This window comes from Rhipicephalus microplus, chromosome 8 (assembly GCF_043290135.1).
Source record: "Rhipicephalus microplus isolate Deutch F79 chromosome 8, USDA_Rmic, whole genome shotgun sequence".
Lineage (NCBI taxonomy): Eukaryota > Metazoa > Arthropoda > Arachnida > Ixodida > Ixodidae > Rhipicephalus > Rhipicephalus microplus.
The window spans coordinates 8,855,595-8,876,686 of record NC_134707.1 but is presented as its reverse complement, the minus strand read 5'-3'; the positions used below and the strand labels follow the sequence as shown (position 1 = coordinate 8,876,686).

At 42.4% G+C, this 21,092-nt stretch overlaps 1 protein-coding gene across 2 annotated transcripts in view; it reads left to right on the top strand.

Moving 5' to 3' along the window:
- The first annotated feature begins 3,090 nt into the window (after nucleotides 1-3,090).
- LOC119164078 (venom metalloproteinase BumaMPs1-like) overlaps nucleotides 3,091-21,092 on the top strand; it is a 29,047-nt gene continuing 11,045 nt past the window's right edge. The window contains exons 1-8 of one of the 2 annotated variants that reach the window (XM_075870944.1): nucleotides 3,091-3,270; nucleotides 4,814-4,980; nucleotides 5,697-5,789; nucleotides 9,803-9,926; nucleotides 11,356-11,418; nucleotides 13,757-13,893; nucleotides 15,507-15,578; nucleotides 19,572-19,696. In XM_075870944.1, the coding sequence (XP_075727059.1) occupies nucleotides 3,189-3,270; nucleotides 4,814-4,980; nucleotides 5,697-5,789; nucleotides 9,803-9,926; nucleotides 11,356-11,418; nucleotides 13,757-13,893; nucleotides 15,507-15,578; nucleotides 19,572-19,696 (863 nt within the window). In that variant the 5' untranslated portion in view covers nucleotides 3,091-3,188. Of the gene's footprint in view, nucleotides 3,271-4,813; nucleotides 4,981-5,696; nucleotides 5,790-9,802; nucleotides 9,927-11,355; nucleotides 11,419-13,753; nucleotides 13,894-15,506; nucleotides 15,579-19,571; nucleotides 19,697-21,092 lie in introns of both variants that reach the window. The other variant, XM_075870943.1, reaches the window with a different exon arrangement.

Sequence of the window (21,092 nt, the reverse complement as noted above, 5' to 3'; positions counted from 1 at the left end):
AAAACGAAGTTGGAAAGTCGGCAGTTTACTCTGTCCAATCAAGTTTTACACTTCAAAGTCGTGTCATTCAGTAAGTACTAACTGCCCCCCCCCCTCCCAGAAAAACTAATTGTGGAACGAAACCACAAGAGCAAAGCCAATAGGACACAAGCAAAACATACCTAATGGCCCAACTGTCTTGTTGTTATGGACACGCTTGTTGAAGCGGTGCTTGTTTATTGTGTATGGCCTAATTTCATTCAAAAAGATGCTGTCCATAGCATAGTGTTATTCTAAACTACTTAGATGAAGTTTTCGATACCGTCTTGAGTAGCGCCATTGTGACAATTCTTTATACAAGTTTAATATACCTCTGCGCGTCTTACGCTCGTGTGTGAATTAGCGCCACATAAGCGCTCAATTTAGCTCAACACGGGCGTCTAACTTTTCTCCTCCATTGAAATGAGATCACAGATGCATGAACCGAACGTGTCACTTTTGGTCCAGCAGGTTAGCGCCATAACCACTCCTCAATCACGGCGGAACCCTACGAGCTTCTTAAACTCGGACAATTTTAATATACAATATAGTAGCTGAAATTTCAACGTTCTCTGAGACAAGACAGCCTCCAAATGGTTTTTTTACAGAAATTGGAGCTTGTTCATATATATTACAAGGCCACAAAAATGGTCTTGCGTGGTTGTTCTTTCACACGAAGGCTTTTGATGTATTATTTCTCGGATAAGTGATCAAGTGCACCGACTGCAGTAAGACACTGCACGCTTGCACCCAATATTTCTGCAAGAAGCGCATATTAGTGCAGCAGTAGAATATCTTTGTAATATCGATACAAACCTTAAACGCACGGAGGTTTATAAACAGTGCCGGTCAGAGAGGTAATATTAGTGTGTCAAATTTCTAGAATCAATAAGTAAAAGAGCAGGTCGTGTACGAAGCAGCGCATGACTAAGTTTTCCAGTGCATGTAATGCTTACTAACGTATTACCTACAGAGAACAATATACTGTCCACAAGAAGAAATTTCTTTGCTGGAAACTAAGGCAAATGCTGTCTTGATAAAATCTAACTAGGTTTTCGAAACAGGCCACACAAAAGCACAGGAGAGTTCTCTATCCGATCTGAAGCACACAGTGCTGTACCTTCATAATAAAAAGAAGAAAATATATTGCAAAATAATTCAAGCAGACATGAAGGAATCCTACCAAAATCTAGTCAAAAAGGGCGAATAAAAACTATGTTGAAGAAAACTAGCGAGTCTAGTCAGTTTTATAGACATTGGCAAGATGTCGAGGTCCCTAGAAATTTGGACCATCGTGTACCTATGAATCGAAGTCCAAGAGCATCTGACATTTCACTTCCAGTGGCCGCTGTGGTCTAGATTCAGTCTCTCGACCTTCGAGAGAGCGGTCACGCCTTACTCACTGCCATTTCAGTTAAGCTAAAATCATACTCAGCCATGAAGAACGCAAGAGAAAATGAAGTCGCCCCCACAAGTGATAAATGGTATTTTAAAAGACATGGGGGAACGTTCACAGCAGCTTAAAAAGTCATGCTCGTGCTGTCACTAACAGTTGTCACTTACCAATATATTTCCCCGAAGAACAAACATTATCGGTGACAAAAAAAAACGTCCTTTTTCATTACCTTTCTAAAGTTCAGCTTTTGTTTTCCTGTTTTTTATGAAGTATCTGGCAGCTTTTTATTTAAATTTTTTATGACTACCCACACTATCATGCAAAAGTCCACTTTAGAGAAGATCATCACGTTATAAGAATCAGAAGCCCTTCGACCACATTAATATTATACTTCTGAAAACGTTTTCCCAAACACAAAGGCACCGCCTTATGAGTCAAAGCTAAATTTTCGCCACATTCAAATCACAAAAACTTCTAAACAAAACGCTTGATTCTAACATCACAAAAAGGTTCACGTGAAACATGAAATAAATCTCGGTCTAAAAATCACTTTGTTTTTGCTTACATTAGGCGTCAAATTGTTGCAATACATGCGTAAGAATAGAGTGTTAGGCCTTCAGTAGCAATTAAATTTAGGTCTTTGAAATCACTTTATTGTAAATGCTAGAAACGATGACTGCAGATGAGGCAGTCTCAGTATCTGCCCACAAGTTTTATCGCATGCAGCTCATCTGGTTAACCTAATTAACCCAAACAATAAACCAAGCCGAAAATCAGCCTTTCTGCCAGCGCATAAGGAATACAGTTGCCCCAACAAGCTCACATAAAAAGAGAAAATGAAGGGACGTAGACATAATGAGGCGTTCACCAGCGTAAACTGTGAAAAATTGCATTTATGAAAGAAACGGCACATACGTTCATATGATTATTTTCGAAGAAGTCTTTGTGGCTTTACATTTGTATCGATATGTCAAGCAAATACAACTTCTTGAAAATTAGCACATACGTGAAATTTACCGGTGGGAAGCAAGTGGGAATCTGCTGCCTTGCGGAAGCAGATTTTTTAGTGTTTCTTTTCGATTGAAACCGACGCATGTTCTTTGAACGGCTACCTTTATCAATAATAATAATAATAATAATAATAATAATAATAATAATAATAATAATAATAATAATAATAATAATAATAATAATAATAATAACATTCCTAATGTCGATAATTTGCTGGGGTTTTGTGAGCTTAAATCGCGACGAAATTTTGCGAGGCGCTGTAGCGAAGGGCTTCGAAAATTTCGACCACTTGTAGCTCTTTAACGTGCATATAGATATAAGTACAAGACTCTATCATTTCCCCTCGAATAAAATTTCATCGCCCCGGCCAGAATTCAATCTCGCAACATTCGCTTCAGCAGTCGAGCTCAGACATCACGGGGCGTAGCGTCAGTGTGGACAGCCATCCACAAAAGGGCAAGTGATCAACTTGGATACTGTTTTGTTAGCTGTGTAAAAGGTCATCTCCTCCCTGCTTATCTCGTACTGTAAACTCATCACCCATTGTATCATTCGCGTTTGTCATGCTCTTATTGGTAAAGTCCTCTTTCCCGCCTGCCTGGTCTTTGAGATTGCAGTATTATTAAATAAACATAAATGCCTTCCGATGTGAATCTGTCACATTTACGACGTCCACGCTTAAGAATACTGCTCTGGTCAAGCCACCTACTGCGGGTCCCATAAAATGCTAAGAGCTTCAAATTAGTTTGCAACTATCATTGAGATGAGGCACATGAAAATTGTTGGAGGTCCGGAAGTGATAGGGATTTTTTTAGGGCTGTGTCACGTCGTCTTTTCCTTCGCCCGTGAGTCTTTTAGTCATTTTACAGAGTATCTATGTCATGTACGTTAGCAAGCAAAAACTTGGATCGGAATGAAGTTGTTACATTGCTGTGTTGCTTTTTTTATTCTCTATCTGATTTACTTTCCCGTAAAAAGAAAAGAATTCATTGGTGCCACCATGCACATTCGAACACGCTTTTTGTCTATCTCGTTCAAAGCAATAATTGCCTCCACTGAGGTGAGAAAAAAATTGCACAAAGCGCGCAAGCTTAGAGTTGAATTCTGGGCTAGTGATTGGCTGCAAGCGAACTGAAATATTTTGTTCGTCAAAAGCCTCTAATTCCTTACATTTTATAAAACTTATGTATTTTATTGTGCAAAAATATTTTCGTATTTAAGTGGAATGACAAGTGTACAATTCTTCTGGCCACTAAAATATGTCGCGTGTAATTATATCTGTGGAACATCAGCACTCGAAAAAAATTGTTGGCAAACAGAGACAGAGTGCGCGAACGAAGCACTATACCCACTGTCTACGTCCACGGCGACTATTTTTTATGCACTTTGATAATATATATACACATATAGCCCACATATCGTCACGTGCAAGTTCATCTCTGTATTATCTGCTTTGCTACGCCTCCCTTTGAAGCGATTCCCCACCAAAAATAACTTCAAGAAATAGTCAATGAAAAATAACAGACAACAATGCCAAGAAAGATATAAGGGAAGGTTATAAGTAGTGAGTGTAATGCAAATAAGAAGAGCACCGGACAAAAGGAAAAAATATCCTTTAGTCCGCTTTTTTTTTTCTTCACATTTACATACATCTACTACAAACAACACCTCCTGTACATTTCTTGGCATGATTGTCTGTTAGTTCTCGTTAATGTTGTGCCTAATAAAGAAGAACAAGCCCTAAATATCACCATCTCGTTTCACCCAAAAATTGTGTTATAGCAGTGGAATTAAATGAGAGCCACAAAGAATCTTTCAGTGCTATCCCAAGGATCTTAATAGGGTCAACTTCAGCTGTTTCTCCACCACTTGTATTTCCTGTGCGGCACATGGAAATAGTAATCCTGAGGATGTTAGTTGGAGCCACACATGGACGTGGCAGTGAAAATGGTGCGTTTATTTTGTGTTCGGCTCTTAAGACTCTTAACCGACTGCCCCGCCATAGTGGTCTAGTGGCTAAGGTACTCGGATCCACAGGTCGCGGGATTAAATCCCAGCTGCGGCGGCTCCATTTTTGATGGAGGCGAAAATGATGTAGGCCCGTGTGCTCACATTTGGGTGCACGTTCAAGAACACCAGGTGATCGATATATCCGGAGCCCTCCACTTCGGCGTCTCTCGTAATCATTTGGTGGTTTGGGGACGTTAAACCCCACATATCAATCTGGACTGACTGCAAGACGTCTTTTTTTTTTTGTTTCATGAAAATTATTTTTGTTGTAATAGTACTTCGAATGTTTTTGCTGATTTTATTACTTGTTCACTTGAAATGACTGTGGGTGAGTCAGTCCTTGGTCCATTCCTGATGTCTCTAACCATTTTTTATCAGATAAGGAAGTCTTTATCTACCCGACCATCGTCGAAGAGCGAACGACTGCCGGAAGATTAACCCTACGACTCAACGATGACATCACCCTCAATCTCGAAAGGAGCTCGGTGTTGGCAGAAAACCTTCGATTTGTTACAAACTACAAGGGCGGACATGTCTTGTCAACGGTAAAAACTCTAGCTACAATAATTGAATCAGTTTGTCTATTTTCTATACAAGTTCTTTTCACTCAATTACTTTTTTCTTGCCCCTGAACTCGCATTCCATGCCTTTCAAAGGATGATGGGAACGGTGCACTGCTCTTTGGTGTGCTTCTTGGACTGCCTGCTTGTTTGTAAAGTTGAGGAACGTGTGATCTGCAGAGATTCTGGCGAAGTCCACTTGGTGGAAGCTATCGTGTTTTCTAACGAGTGGGTGGTGCTATTCCTTGTGTGACACGAGAGTCAGGTTACTGTTTCCTAGGCATTTTCAGCTAATCCTAATTATTGCAACTACTTTCAGAAGAGTCCTGAAGTGACGTGCCACACTACAGACTGGTCGATGGAGCCATGGCTGCACAAAAGCTGCCCCTCGTGCATTAGTTGGATGATATAGCCACACCTAAACTACCTTTTATTCAGCACATCGTAGCCAGGCAGTCTAACAACTCGTTAACCTATCTTTTTTCTTACTGCTCGTGTTTTATGTTGTAAATATATATTTGATGTCTGTTTTATTTGTTTAGAAAAATAAAATGAGCGCATATAGTTACTTCAAGTTCTCAATTGTCACACTGTGACTTTGATTCTCCCTCACAGTCTCTCAGTTCTATTGCGAGGAAACATGAGGAGTCCTACACAGTACGTGAAGTGAAGTTGCTAAAAACTATTATCTGTCATTTCAGATTGACACGTCTTCTATTCAGGAGAACCTCTATCAGGATCCTCAATGGCAGTCATCCCTTAAAGTCGTCCGAAATGATGGAGGCGTCCAAGTTGTGAGTTCAATTCTTGACTTATGTGCGTAAGTCTCATCCGTATGTACATATGAGGAGATGTATAAATGGCTATCTGAGGCATTTGGTCTGACCAGCATAAATCAGAAATCATGCTGCGTCGGTTAAGAGGTGATCAATCCGTAGCATTTATAGTGTTTTCAAGCACTACGCTGTACTTCTTATTTTTGAACAAGTAAGCGATTTGTAAAGCTTCATTTTACGTTGTACTTTAAGGGTTCTTTCAACGCGTTTTCATACATTCATCGACAGTTTCTCTGAAGAAATTCGTTGCATCACGAGTTGACTGCTCCAAAGAAATTTAGAATCACTTGAGTACGAGTGATGTCACAGGCATGCATGCGTCATCCGCTTGAAGGGCTTTTCTTTTCTCTTTGTATCAGTGAGTGTGCTGAAATCTCATTTGATTGATTTGTGGGGTTTAACGTCCCAAAACCACCATATGATTATGAGAGACGCCGTAGTGGAGGGCTCCGGAAATTTTGACCACCTGGGGTTCTTTAACGTGCACCCAAATCTGAGTACACGGGCCTACAACATTTCCGCCTCCATCGGAAATGCAGCCGCCGCAGCCGGGAATCGAACCCGCGACCTGCGGGTCAGCAGCCGAGTACCTTAGCCACTAGACCACCGCGGCGGGGCGAATGTGCTGAAATCTACGCAAAGGATAAGAAAAGGGGACAATAAAATGCGACCATTAGACATCACGCGCCATTACCTTAAGTTTTCTTTGTTTTTTTAGAACCCGTTTATATGTGGGTTTTTACGTCCCAAAACCACCATATGAATATAAGAGACACCGTAGTGGACGGCTCCCCAAATTTCGACCACCTGGGGTTCTTTAACGTGCACTCAAATCTAAGCACACGGGCTCACAACATTTCCGTCTCCATCGTAAATGCAGCCACAGCAGCCGCGATTAGATCCCGCAACCTGCGAGTCAGCAGCCGACTACCTTAGCCACTAGATCACCGTGGCGGGGCTACCATGCTCTTTTGAGACGGCTAGAACAAGTGAGGGCCATTATATCAACCATCAACCCACTTCGTTGTGTGGATGGGCGAGCTGCACTTGCAATTAAGCAGGGCCCCACATACATGACTGAAAGAGGAAAAACTACGCATCTGTAATTGTTGCCTTGAACAGCAACGCCATTCTGGTCGTCTGCATGTTATGCTCCTCAGTGCTTGAGTTTTGATTTTGTAATTGAACTTTTCCAAACTTCATAAGGCTACAATTGCTACACGCCACTTTTTTTTTTTTGAAATCTCAAAGCACCAGTGAATTCGTCACATGAACTTCGATACTTCCATTTCATATCACCACCTTACTACTTAACTAATAAAGTTAATTATTATATTTTTAAATCATCTCAATGAGGTTTTCCACTATTGATCTTATTATGTTTCGCTCTACAGAAAGAGCAATTGTGAAGGAAGCAAGCCAATACCACATTGTCTTCACTCTGAAGATTTCGTACAGTTTTGTTGAAAAAACGGTATGAATAAAAGCCACAAAGATGAATAATTCAGAAGAAATGTCTTCTGAAGAGCGCGACCGGGTAATTAAACCTGTGGCCTTTTGCCCCACAGTACGCCGCGTTACAACTACTCTGCCACACAGCACACAACCTCCAATGTACCAATGGCAAGCATATATATATATATATATATATATATATATATATATATATATATATATATATATATATATATATATATATATATATATATAAGGAATTTACCACCCTGCTGGTTTTCCATGCGAGCTGGAATGCGTGTGCATCTCATACATGTAGCACCTGTGCTTTGTCCTTAAGGTTGTGCTGTGCACGCACCTATCTCTTGAAAGGGTAGGTATGTACGTGTTCCTTTACAGCAAAGTTTGCGTTGAAGTTACACTCTAGAAAAAAAAAGGAATAAAAAGGGTAAAGAGGTTAGTTCTTTCGGGGATCAACTGATTTGCTACAACTATCTGTCATTTTGTGGACTAACTTGAAGTGGGTAAACAGTAAGTCCTCGATGGCTGAACTGCAAGAGGACTAATGGTCACTCCTGTAAGGACTAACAGCTGATTTTTTGAAATGGTTGCTAACAGGGCAAATGTTGCTCTCGCAAGGACTAACTGCTGATCTTGAGAAATCATCCCTGATAGAGGGAATATTACTCCCTTGGGATGAACTGTTGTTCCACTTGAACAATTTTTGAGGGACTAATGATTTAATCCGCTATTCATTAACCTGGCCATCTTTTCCAGACTGACATGATAGCTCACATCCACTGCACCTGACTAAGAAGAACTACATTCGTGAATGTGTGTTGGAACGAAAAATTGCAGAGACCACTTCAAAGCTAGAAACGTTTATTTTTCACAAGCAGTGCGTCATGTGCACGAGCGGTGTTCAGCGTCAGTTGCTGTGCCCTCTTACCTGTGAGAAATCGAAAAAATTATGAAAATAAGCTAGCTTGAAGGCCATAACTTCATTGCCAAAGCCCCAATAAAACGCAGTTGCAAGCTCATGAAACATGCTGAAACAGGGCGCGCACAGGGCTTTTTCAGCTTTCACACTATTATGTAATGTGCCAAAGTGACAAAAATTGAAAACTTACATTGAAAATTAACAGACGCACGTCATTTCTAGAGCCAGTTAATCCAGAAAATGGCGATCACACTTCAAGGCGACGGCGTTCATTCTTGAAGCTTTGCAAAAAAGAAGCCGCGAAGGAGCCTTGCATGTAAGCTGGGGTGTCCATTTCTTCGCAGGAAAGTCGTGGTGTTCAGTACATTGAACAGCCGTTCCAAAGAAACACAAATGAACGCGCGTCCCCAATTCCAGCACATGCGATGAAATATGTTTTTCACAGCCACGTCGGTAGCCTGTGAAGTGGCACTTGCCTTCCATGGAGCCAGGGCAAAAAAGATCACCACAAGTGACGAACACGAGTCGCACTCTTGACTACAGTGACTGAGCGATTCCGAAGTAGTCCGGCGTGGATGGATACACAATATACACGCTCAAATGTCCGTCAGACTTGCATGGTTGTCACCGCTAGTAAATATCGTAAAGTTTATTGAACTACGTTTCAAACCATTATAATGGTCGGCGCTGTATTCTTCCCCGACAAATTATTGTTTCCTTGCGTTGTTTTCTTCTTCGTAACTGTGAGTGGGCTGAGGAGCCTTATCATCAGTTTTCTGAACCTCTAAACACGCATTTGCCACATTCTTCACCTCTCAGTCTTCCACCTAGCGCTACCACCACTCCGACAAAGTAGAAGGGCGAGTTTCAGAAAAATGGGGTGCACCTGGCCAAGAATTAGAGCTTTGAAAGGCTGCCGACCCGTCCACACGACAAAGGCTGTAGAAAAAGCGTCTTTTCAGCCCATACTCGAGGGAGTATGTGAGCCGTTCGTCCTCTCGTTAGTCCTCCGAATCCGCACACGACACGCTTAGTCTTTTCGTGGACTAACCACATGACTTGAGGACTAAAGTTCACGTTTCTCCCCCATTGCGCTGGATTTTTTCTCACAGTGTACAGACCACATGAAGGTCGCTCCGCTCACCGGAGTGGCCGTCATTGTGAAAGTAGTGAGCTGCTTGCTATAAGATAAAAGCCAAAGTAAGGGCTTGGTTTTTGGGCATAACCGACGCTGGCGGTGCACTGCTCAAACACAAATAACAGCTGTGACAGCTACGATTTCTCACTAGTTTTTTATATACCAGTGCCTGCTCTTCCTGAGTCATTCTTTGTGTTTGAGAATCAATCTGCAATTGTCTAACTGTGACAGCTGTAACTTGCACCCATTCTGTGTTTTTTTTTATTTACGTGCATCCTTCGTGCTTGAGTAGCGTGCAGCAAGTTTCGGGCCACTTGCCATTTCACGCGTGACTTTCTAATATGAGGCTACAAAATTCATTGGTGAGCCCTACCGGTGAAACTGCCTTTTTTTATGGTCGCTATGAACCTAACCACTTATTCTATGACATTCCCACAGGAAGGTATCATCGACAGTAAGCGCAGAATCAAACCATTACTGCAGAGCGAGCGCTCTTCACGTGGCCAGGTGCTTCACAGCATCTACGAAGTGCATGAAATTAGTGACTATGCAAGTGAGCCCGGTAAGTGGTCGTGACCTCTCTTACATTCATATCAGCTTGACTCATTGTTCTGAAATACGCATCATTGTTATTTATAAACAAAACATTTAGCAGCGATGTCGAAGAAGGGGTGCCCTCCGAAAGGAATCAAGTAGGCTTGCACCATAAACGTACATACAACGACGCTCCACTGCAACTCCCTTTTTAATCCAGTGCATGAGCTTATATCCGTTCCTTTTCTCTTTTTTTTTTTCAAAGCGAATTAGTGCGTTTTTTTTTCAAGCGCGCTGCTGCTTCTACCTAGACGTGATAATACGCCGCGACTTTTAATAATCCTTTAGGGGTGCTGTAAAAATACTTGAAATGCACATCCCTTATTGCTTGTAAAATCAAAAAGAGATGAAAATGCTGATCATCTGATGTTTTCTATGCGAAACATTTCTTAGCGAACTTCAGCGACTTCGAGCGTATCTATCTATCTATCTATCTATCTATCTATCTATCTATCTATCTATCTATCTATCTATCTATCTATCTATTTATCTATCTAGCCGCTTACGTTTGGGTGCACTCGTGGTAACCATCCTAACTTGGCGTGAACCAAAGTTAGCGTGGGAGGGTAAGATGGTTTGCCGAATATGACGCACTGGTCAAGACATGAATAGCCTCACAAACCCGTCGCGTACGTCGTCAAACACTTTCCGCCAGACAGCGGCCGCTGGTATGCGGGTTTGTGCCACAGTTTATTGACACTTAGTATCTACCCAGGAACGACTAAAACACAGGTGGGCAATTTTTGAACGCAAACGTTAATAAATACCCGACATCGGTAGCGTCGACCCAACGAATGCGAAGAATAAATGTCAGGGTCCCAGCAGGAATCAAACCCAAGATTTCTGCGTGGCAATGAAGTATTTTACCACAGAACTACGCCAGGTCTCGGAACTAGTTTTCAAATAGACGCTTATCTTCGTGAAATGTCAGTAGTGGTTGCCATGTTGCCTACCCAATTTTATAAACATTACATATGTACTCCTTTCACACAGCCGTCCCGTCGGGATAACGCCAGTTGTGGTTAGTTGTCATTCGCTGAAGTTCATTTACGTAGCAGTGTCCAGGACCAGCATCATCGCGAGCATCAGCGCATCATATCAGCTTCTGGTGTTGCTAATACGCATGTTCCAGTTGGCATTGTTGTGCAAGTGCAAACAACCGGTTATATAAACATCTGCAACCTTTCAACATATGTCTGTGCGTGCAACATTTATACATATATTTAGAGTCATTTCACGACGTGTCGCTCAATAACAAAACTGCAACGTGGTCACCTTCCCCTCCACAAGCTTCGCATAACGCCGCTTCCGAGGTACATAGGATCTGCCGATTTTTTGGTCTAAATGTCGACTTTTACTTACGATGGGTATTGTTCAAATCATTCCTTTTTTTTTAGCACCAGCACCTGAATCGTTCTTACAATCAGACTTATTGAACGCAGTATCTGGATTCTCGAACGGTGAATATGTCATACTTTCTTCTTTTATTCGGGTGAAGCAATTAACGACAGTTAAGCTATCATTATATTGCGACATTTAATGAAATTGTCTTCATGATGTCCACACGCATTTGTGTGCGCAATTAGGGCCAAGAGACGTAGTTTTAAACTGCTGTAAAATAAACTGCGGCCATAAATGAGCAGTGAGAACAGCCAGAATATCAGTGAATGCCTTTGGTGCCACTCGGTCTAAAAATTAAGTATATTGTTTCTCTATTCGCTATTTATAACAGGCTTATGCACGAACTGCCTTTTGAATAATGTTTCAAAACCCTCAGTGCCAAGGTTCTGCGATGTTTGGCTAACTTTTAAAAAGCAGAAAAGATATAACAAACTTATTCCACTCATAATGCTCCAAAAGATATCGCAAGGGCAAGTACCAAGCTTCAGTAATGAGCACTTCAGTATTTTTCAGCATTCAGTATTCTTCAGCCAAATATTGCGAAAGTTTTAATTAATGAATGTGTCAGCCACAATAAATGGGGCTGATGAAACCAGGCGCTTTCGTGTTCTCAACTTTAAGTATCCTTAAAAAGTAGTTTTAAACGTTATTAGCATAAGAAGCACAATTTTAGTCAACCGGTTCGTATACTCATTCGATGCTTTTAGAATATGTGCAGGAACAGAAGTTCTGACCAGCAAAGCTAATTACACCTTTCAGAGCTAGGCTCACAATATATATGAAATTTCACAACCCATAGTGACTCAAGCTATGAATCACAGCCCCGAGGTCTCTATAAAGATGATTGCGACCACCTGGAGATCTTTATCGTTCGGTGACATGGCGCACTACACCGGCTTCAGAGCCGTGCGAATGCGCTCCTACTATATATAGAGTCAGTTCACGCTGGCACAGCCTTTAAACAGTATATGCCAACGTGTGAACAGTTAAAACATGACCCCCACAGCTTGGAAAGGCGCAAATGTTCTCTTAAGCCTATGTATCCTCGTATGTCAAGCATAATCAGAAGTGCGGAGAATTCTGTGTGCCTCATTATTCAATTTTAAATACACGCTGTAAATAGCGATATCTCTTAAACACCATAATTCGTGGTAAATGAACTGTCACAAAATGAAAATTTTTGGGGGGGCGAAGGACTCGTTTTTCTATTTTTACTCACAACCAAAGGAAGGCGACCGACTATTCCTGACATGAAAATAATGACTGTTGTGGTTTAAAATTCCAAAACCATTTTTTTTTCATTGTGAGAGATGGCGTACAGTTGAAGAATCTAAGGATTTTTTTAAATCTCCCTCGAGTTTCTTAACGTGCACTTAAAGCATGCAGGTCTCGATCGTTTCACCTACATAAAAAGGCAGCCACCGTGGTCAATATTTGATTCTGTGCCCTTCGGGTCGGGAGCTGAGTACTTAACCACAGGACCACCGACGATTCTTAGACCTAACGTGTTAAATGTGCAATAAATATCACTGATAATAAAAACATAGGAAAGAAGAGGAGTTTTTCGTTTGTTAGAAAGATCGTAGATGAAAACAAACAGATAATAATGCCAAGGAAAGCATGGGGAGTGTTGTTTGTATCAAGCATGATGCCATTGTGAGAAAAGCCGAGTGGATGAAGAGATAACTTATCACCGGCACTGTCCGAAGTTGAAACTTTCGAAGGTTGTAGATTCGATCCCTGCCGGCGGCAAGTAATAATTTTCATCCCCTCCGTTTTCTTCACTAAGGTTGCACGGCGGACTTGTTGGTTATTCATGTTGTTAGAGGTATAGCGCATCCAGGACGGGACAGAGAAGAAGCGCCGTGTATGTGTTTTGTGTCTCCTTCTCTGTCTCGTCCTGGGTTTCTTCACGTTTATGTGATAATTGCTACAAATAGCACTCCCTGCATTTTCCTTGGCATTATTGTCTGTTGGTTCTCATTGATGATCAAGCAATATGCGTTTGTTATGTTGTGCAGCTTATTATATTTGTTGGTGTAATCTCTAGTTTATCAATTGCTTTAAAATGATTTCATGTTACTTCTTTCAACGGTCCCTATTTTTATTAGGCCATGTATTGCTTTTATTGTTATTGTTACTCTGTTTACTAGCTATTGTTCTTACGTGTGCGTTCTTTTGCTGTAGTTTTCCCCTAACATTATTTATGTTATCATTAGACGTCCAGCAGTCAGTTTTGCTGAATCTTTGGGACCTCCTGCTGTAATACTTCCTGCTTTGAGAACTGTGTAGTAAACTTAACTTGTGTACATTCATTTGACCAAAAATGACAAAGTTCTTTCTACTCTCACCGCAGTCGAATGTTTTTGTTGTGTACATGTGCTTCTCGCGCAGCAGTTAACGTAACTGCCAGAACGTCGGAAGCGGCTGAGAGTTTCACTGTTGAGCTTCATGTTATATCGGACGAGTACCACCAAAAACACTTCGGCCCGATGCAAGCCCTTATTGAATACATATCAGTTATGGTGACTGCGGTGAGTGAACATTACTTTTTCATCCAAAAGACGTACACGCTACTTGCGCCTGTTGGTCAGCCGGGTTTTACAGGCCGGGTGTTCACCTGCCCCCTGAATGGGTCGGAATTATTCTACCAAGAGTGCTAAAACCTATTTGAATAAAGCTGATTTACTATCTGCTAATGCATCTATTTCTTCTGTATGCCTAATTAAGCTGCTATATTATGAATATTGTGTCGGGTATCTTCTTTCTCTTTCTTCCATGTCCTACCTCTTACCACCTCCTTATTCTCTGCATGAATTTCTTTTTCCCTCTACTCTTTCTATCTCATTTTTATGACTTTTTCATGTTTCGTGTGTAGGCTGGTGCAAGGCCTCCTCTTCTCTGGCCTGTGTCGGCCTGTCCCTTTCTTTTTGCTGTGGTTGGACTTCTTTGAAAATCCCGGCGGTCGTGTGTTGCCTAATGCTAGCCCCCTGATGCAGGCTGGCATCACGCAAGCAAAACCATGCACAGCATAGCTCAGCATAGCACAGCAAGGGGGCGAGAAAGAAAGTGAGTGCTATGAAGAGGAGGAAGGGAGGGAGGTAAAGCATAGCATAGTCATGTATGGGGTGACGTAGGTAGATGCAAGTATAACATAGCCATGGGACAGTAAGGATTAGATAAGAAAAAAGAATGAGCTGAAACGATGTGAGGTTGAGGGGGTTACAAAAATTAAGGAGAGGGCAGAGCATAGTATAGTATAGTTGTATACAGTTCAGTAATGGCAGGAAGTAGGAAAGAGAAGCGAAGGAGAGGGTGAGAGACGTGTCGGTGGTAAGACAAAGCATGAGGGGAAGAGCATGTTACCTTCTCGTAATCTCATTCAGTGTCGATATCTTCCCATCGAAATGACGAAGCACGTACGTGTGTCGCCTGGCACATTCATCACATTTTCGTACGAGGGAAACCTGCACAGCTGGAACTTGAAATTTCAAAGTTGTTAAATTCTCTGAAGTGATGCCCTATACTGTTCAATGAAAACACGTCTTACAAAAATGCGAGGGTGATTGATTGCAGAGATATGTACACAATGTACCAAGTAAATCAATTAACCCAGTTAACTTAATATGAAGAATTATTTACAGCATACCTCTTTTCGCAGCCACATCACCTTATGAAGTCGGGAACAATGAATAATTCTTCTGGCGATTGGTGCCTTGCTCGTTAAGTTTTATTACTAGAAAATTTATTTTATCTATTACTGGTCCATTACAAGAACGGCTGCCATGTTTTTGTGCATTCATGCACTGTATCATGTACTGTGCTATAGTCGTGTACTGTACATAATGACAGCTTCGTCTTTCATAAGGGAGAAAGAAAAAAAGGGAAAGACAAGAAGGTTAATCAAAGAGGCCTTAAAAGGTGCTGCCTACACTGGGCAACAGACGATGACAAAGTTTAGACGATGACATAGAGAAAGTGATTAAGAAAATGAGCTTTTTTTTTCTGCACAAGCGAGATCTTCACCTTACGGCTACTGTATTCTATATTCTAGCTATTCCAGGGCCATTGCCACCGGTGTTAGCTGTATTTTTGTTCTTTGTTTCTTTCACACAATGCCGGAAAGTTAACTGTGTTTCCCATTTAGGTCAATTTGAGATTCCAATCTATGTTGGGCCTACATATTCGTTTCAAGCTTGTTGGGACCACAAGAAGTTACGTAAGTCTTGCTATCCCGCACTTCAACAGTGTACGCATTCTGATGAATTCTGTTGCTTTCTCGTTGATCATGAAACTCTGGAAGTAGTTCGAAAGTTTCTAATAATTTATGGTTTTATGTTTATGTGGCATCAAACACACTGGTCCACACTGATCCAGATACAGCGAGGTTACTTAAACAGCAGTCTGGTTGGCTTCTGTACCCTTGTGGAAAAGGGACCACTAGTGCTAAGATGAGAGACAGAGAGAAGCGAGAAATGAAGGATATATCAGCGCATACATTCCTCATTTTCGCGTGTCAGACAAGTAAAAATGAAAAGGCAATGCATTCCCACTTCAAGTTTTACGGCTATTCTCTCGAAACTGGCGCAGATGCTGGACTTAATATTCACTCTGGGGAGTTCATTTTTTCTTGGAATAAAAATGATGTATTCTAATATTTCAATAAACTTGGTGATCATAGTTAAGCTTTGTGGCTGTCTTAAAATGTAGTGCTAGAAGTTACGTAAACGCCACCGTTGCAGATAAGCTCTGCGTCAAGAAGGACACAAAGTGATGCAATAATGAACGCGATCAGCCGACCAACTGACTGGTTTAATAATGAACTTTTCAGTAACTACCGCAGGCGGGCATGTTTGTATTAATAAGTTATAGGCACTCGCATTTCTAAACAGTTGTGACTTAAAAATCGATATGTCGGAGCACATACATACTAGCAGAATCGTTTTAATTGCGGTTTGCAAAGCTTAACTGCAATCTGCATAATTGTGCATGAAAGACCTTGACTACTGGCGCCAACACCTCTCCGACGTGCCGCGGCAATTACGTGTGGCTTCGAATCTGACAACGGATCGTATAGGCATATGTAATAATGATAACATTCACTCTTATTACCGGCTGTCGATATATCACGCAAGGAGTGCTCGTCCAGTGGAGGGGGGCGCATTGCACCAATCTTCAATGCTTTTTCATGCGTGTAATCACACAATCCACGACCAAACTTTGTAGCGGGATATCTTGGAGCGCAGACATGCTAGAAGCATTTTTCCAAGTAAGAATGAGTAGAAACACGATTGCCTTCAGTTTTTTAATATAAATAAACCTGCCTGCTGCAGTCATCATTGGAACGTTTATTATTTATTCATAGTTAACTGATCGGCTGACATCGTTAATTATTGCATCACTTTGTGTCTGCCTGCATGTGTAACTTATCTGCAAAGGTGATTTCCACATACTATACCGAAAGCTGAATTTTAAGAGAGCCATGAAGCTTTATTTTGAACATCTAGTATGCGCTATATAGAATGCTACCAAAATAAGAAAGAAACGTCTACCTCAGTGGTAGAATGGCAAGGGTGGTCGGCTGCTGACCTGAAGGTCGCGGGTTCGGTAGCGACCGTGGCGGTCGCATTTGGATGCTCGAGAAATGGTAGAGGCCCGTGTACTTCAGATGTCAGTGCACTTTAAAGAACACCAGAAGTTCTACATTTCCGGAGCCCTCCACTGCGTCGCCTCTCATAATCATAACGTGTTTTTTTTTTAAACACGCGTCCGCTCAAGATGGCTCTTCTCTCTCCTTTTTTCCCTCCTTCCCTTTGTCTCCCCTTCCCGAAAGAGCAGGCAGGCCTTGCGCCCCTATAGGTGGCAGTTGTCAGCCTATTCCCTCCTTATTTCCTATGTCTTCGTGTTTTCTATGTACACAAACCGAATAACTAAAATAAGCCAACTGGTTTCAGTATTAAATCATCGTCATCATCATCAAGGACGTCGTCCGTGAGTACAACAGCCTTCACTGTTTTTGTTTGATCAGGCCTTATAATGCCTTCACCTTCAAACTCCCCGGTTATGCCGCAAAAGCGACGCAGTGAATGGTATGGCAACGAGATAGTCACATATTGGAATCATACAAATTATGATTGATTGATTGATTGATTGATTGATTGATTGATTGATTGATTGATTGATTGATTGATTGATTGATTGATTGATTGATTGATATATAGGGTTTAACGTCCCAAAACCACGATTATGAGAAATGCCGTAGTGCAGGGCTCCGGAAATTTCGACCACCTGGGTCTCTTAACGTGCACCCAAATCTGAGCACACGGGCCTACAACATTTCCGCCTCCATCGGAAATGAAGCCGCCTCAGCCGGGATTCGATCCCGCGACCTGCGGGTCAGCAGCCGAGTACCCTAGCTAGCCACTAGACCACCGCGGTGGGGCATGATATACAAATTAAGACTAGCACCTGCCTCCTTTAGCGTCCGGTCTGGTATAAGTCAACGAAGCGCTGGCTGGCGTAAGGAAATGATTCCGCGGTAGCAGCCGAAGCGACTTTCCGTGTTAACTATCGTGTCAACTCAAGCCTTTCAATGATAACAAATAAAACTGTATGAGCTTTCCGCTGATTCCGGTAAAGCTGCATTGATCACCACAGAGTTAAGCTTTGTGGCTGTTTGCTGCGTGGCCCGCATACGACAGCAGGCAATTACGCCTGGCCTGGCAGAATACGGAGCTCCTGCCGCATATGCACATGCAGCATATGCACAGCCTCCGATGGAATAACACATATCGATCCGATTGTTTGATCAGAACTAAGCAAATACAGCACACACTTAACGAGGGCGGACAGAAGGGACCTGGCACAGCGCCGGGGCCATGCGTCCTTTCTCTTTGTCCTCGTCAACTTCGCATTGTTTCTGTTTTGTTAAATCATTCGCACTCCATCTTCTCCGAGCCCATGCCGTGCACCTTTCGCATAACGAACATGGCTGGCGCATTTCATCTCCGCTTGAGCAGCTCTCATCGGCTGCCCCCGCGGCTTTCAGCCGCACCCACAACATACGATGCGCGGGTCGATGTTATCGCCCTCTTTCTATACGACCCTAATTTCCACCGTTTAGAACGTCAATTGTGCTGATTTCTATAATTACTGCTGTAATGAATGTTTGTACGCATCTGAAGATGCCTTCTGCAGCTGTAAAGGGAACACCACAGGTAGCACACAGATACCTCCAGTCTGTAACATTTCAACAATGGTGGACACATTTCTTGGAGCGCCCCCTAAACGGAACCACACGACATTGTCGACGCCTGCATGAAAATTCGCCGAGAGCGTCCATTCGCAATAAAGTTGATTAGTAAGGACCAGATATTTATTCAGTGATAATGGTTGAGAAGACGTACCGCTGGGCGATTTGGTCGAACCTGTGCCTCCGTCGAATCTGCGCCTACATTGCAGGGATTGCAAGTGTCGCCCATTACTTCGCGAAATAAAGGTGTTGCCCCGGCACTGAGATAGGACAGCGAGAAGTTCCTGGGGCTTTTTCATATCGTCAAGTATGGCGACACGCGTGTCGCGAGGCCTTCGGTTAGATTGCACCAACTAGAGGTAGATAATCTAACTGCCAACCTCTTATCCTTTACGTATCATTTTTTGCTATTTATATATGTGTTTTCTTCAATAAAAATTCATTTGCTAGTCTGCGCTTGTATGTATGCCTTCTGTTTCTTGTGGCTTTTTCACGCAGTTTTGTAGTTATGACAATATTTGCTGTGCTTTTAGGTCCCAAAACTACCACATAATTATGAAGTATGCCGCATTGGAGGGCTCCGAAAATTCTGACCATCTGGCTTTTTTAACGTGCCCATTGATTCAAATACAAAGGTCAATAACATTTTGCCTCCATTGAAACGAGGCCCCAGAGCACTGCTGATGTTTCTGCAACCTTCGAGTCAGCTGTCGAGTGCAACAATCGCTAGACCACCGTGGCGGGTCCCGATATTTATTCAAATATTTACTAAGCTTTCCAGTATGATATCATGCTCCCCTTCTATAATAACCAGTGAAATGAGTATTTTTCACACATGCTCATAACAGTTTTTTTTCTAATACCATGGAAATAATGAACCGGTTATATATTCTGTGTGTACATGCGTGTTTTTTTTTTTTGTGAACCCTCCTGATTAAACATTAGGGTTTTTTTTTTCAGGATGATACATTTGCAACATTACTTGTTGGTGTCCTTGACACATGGCGAACTCTAGAGGGACTCGTGCAATACATCAAACATGGTCATGTTTACGGGAGTTTTGATGCACTGTACCTCATGAGCGGGTAAATATCCCAGCATCTTTATGGTGTGCACACAACAGCGATGACCTCAGGCTTGCATGATGAAAGCCCTTTCGGGTCGCTTGCCGAAGTAGTCAAGGCGAGTAATTAGGCGCTAATGAATGAGCAGTCCTACAGCCATGCCCAGATTCATATAAGAATATGTGAACTACCCCATACAGTGATCGTTTTCCGCCCAGTAATTAGCCTGTAAACTTAGGTACACAGCCAGTGTCATCTGACACACGTCTTTAAATCTCCTGGTCAATGTTTGAAGACAAGGACCTGCTTCTTTAGATGCGAAGCAGTTTATGGCAGAGTTATATCCGATGGCGTGCGGTGCGACCACCCTTACTGCCCATGCACGACAGATGGCCCAAGCACTGTCAGAACGCGCTGGCATGCGCTAGCACGTTCTGACTTGTATAAGAGGCTGTGTAAGAGGCTCTGGCTTCTTCGCTTTACACTCTCTCGGCAATCACGTGACGGCTTCGGGGAACGAGAGTCTGCATACGCGCGACGAACTCACGTGCTCCCGCTTGGCGTAGCCATGAGTTACAGCAACGGAAAATACAGTGAACGCGTGGTGCGCTCCACTTGCAAGAGCGCGTTAACAATAGGGCAAGGTATCCATGATGAAATGGACTTTAAGTCGACGCATGCGCTGAATCGCTTGCTACTCATGTGCCCGCCAACTCGATGCAACATTTGGCTCGCCTGCATACTTGGGTCCCTTTCGTAGCCACTTCTCAGAGTCTTCCGGTATGTTAGCACCCTCGTGAACAAGGATGCGGTGTCTTTCGCCCATCCTTCTCCTCTAGTGAACAGTCAATAGCGGAGCCGACAGCACTGTTCGTGGAGGGGAGTATTGAACATCTGTGGAGTTTGTGTGGTTGATTATATGCGAGCTTGCTGTAAATGACCACTATAACGACGTGTCAAATACTGTATTGAAAAGCTTTTCGTCGTCCGTTACCATAATACATCCTGAGGGTGGAATGTTTCCTCACATAACAGTGAATACAGCTGTGATCATGGTGGTGATCATCACGTTATATGCCCCTCTAACCAAGTGAGATACCTTTGCCTTTGTAGCCATTCGACCACCTCAAACTCAAAAAGAGCAGTTAATCACATTGAAGGACGCACAATAGCGTCTACTCCTTCGGTCTAGAGAAGACGCTAGCAATGTGCAGCTGTTGCTGTGAATTGCTGCTCTCTTTCGTTACCCATTCAGGGTAGTGAACCACACTCTTGCATTTAAGTTTACTATTTGCTGAAAAGGGTTAGGTACTTTGCAGAAGTAAAATGCACTATGCACTCAGAAGCACCTGCAACAACGCCGACCTTATGTCCACCTCGTCCCCTATAGCATTTACTGTTAGAATAAAAACAAATC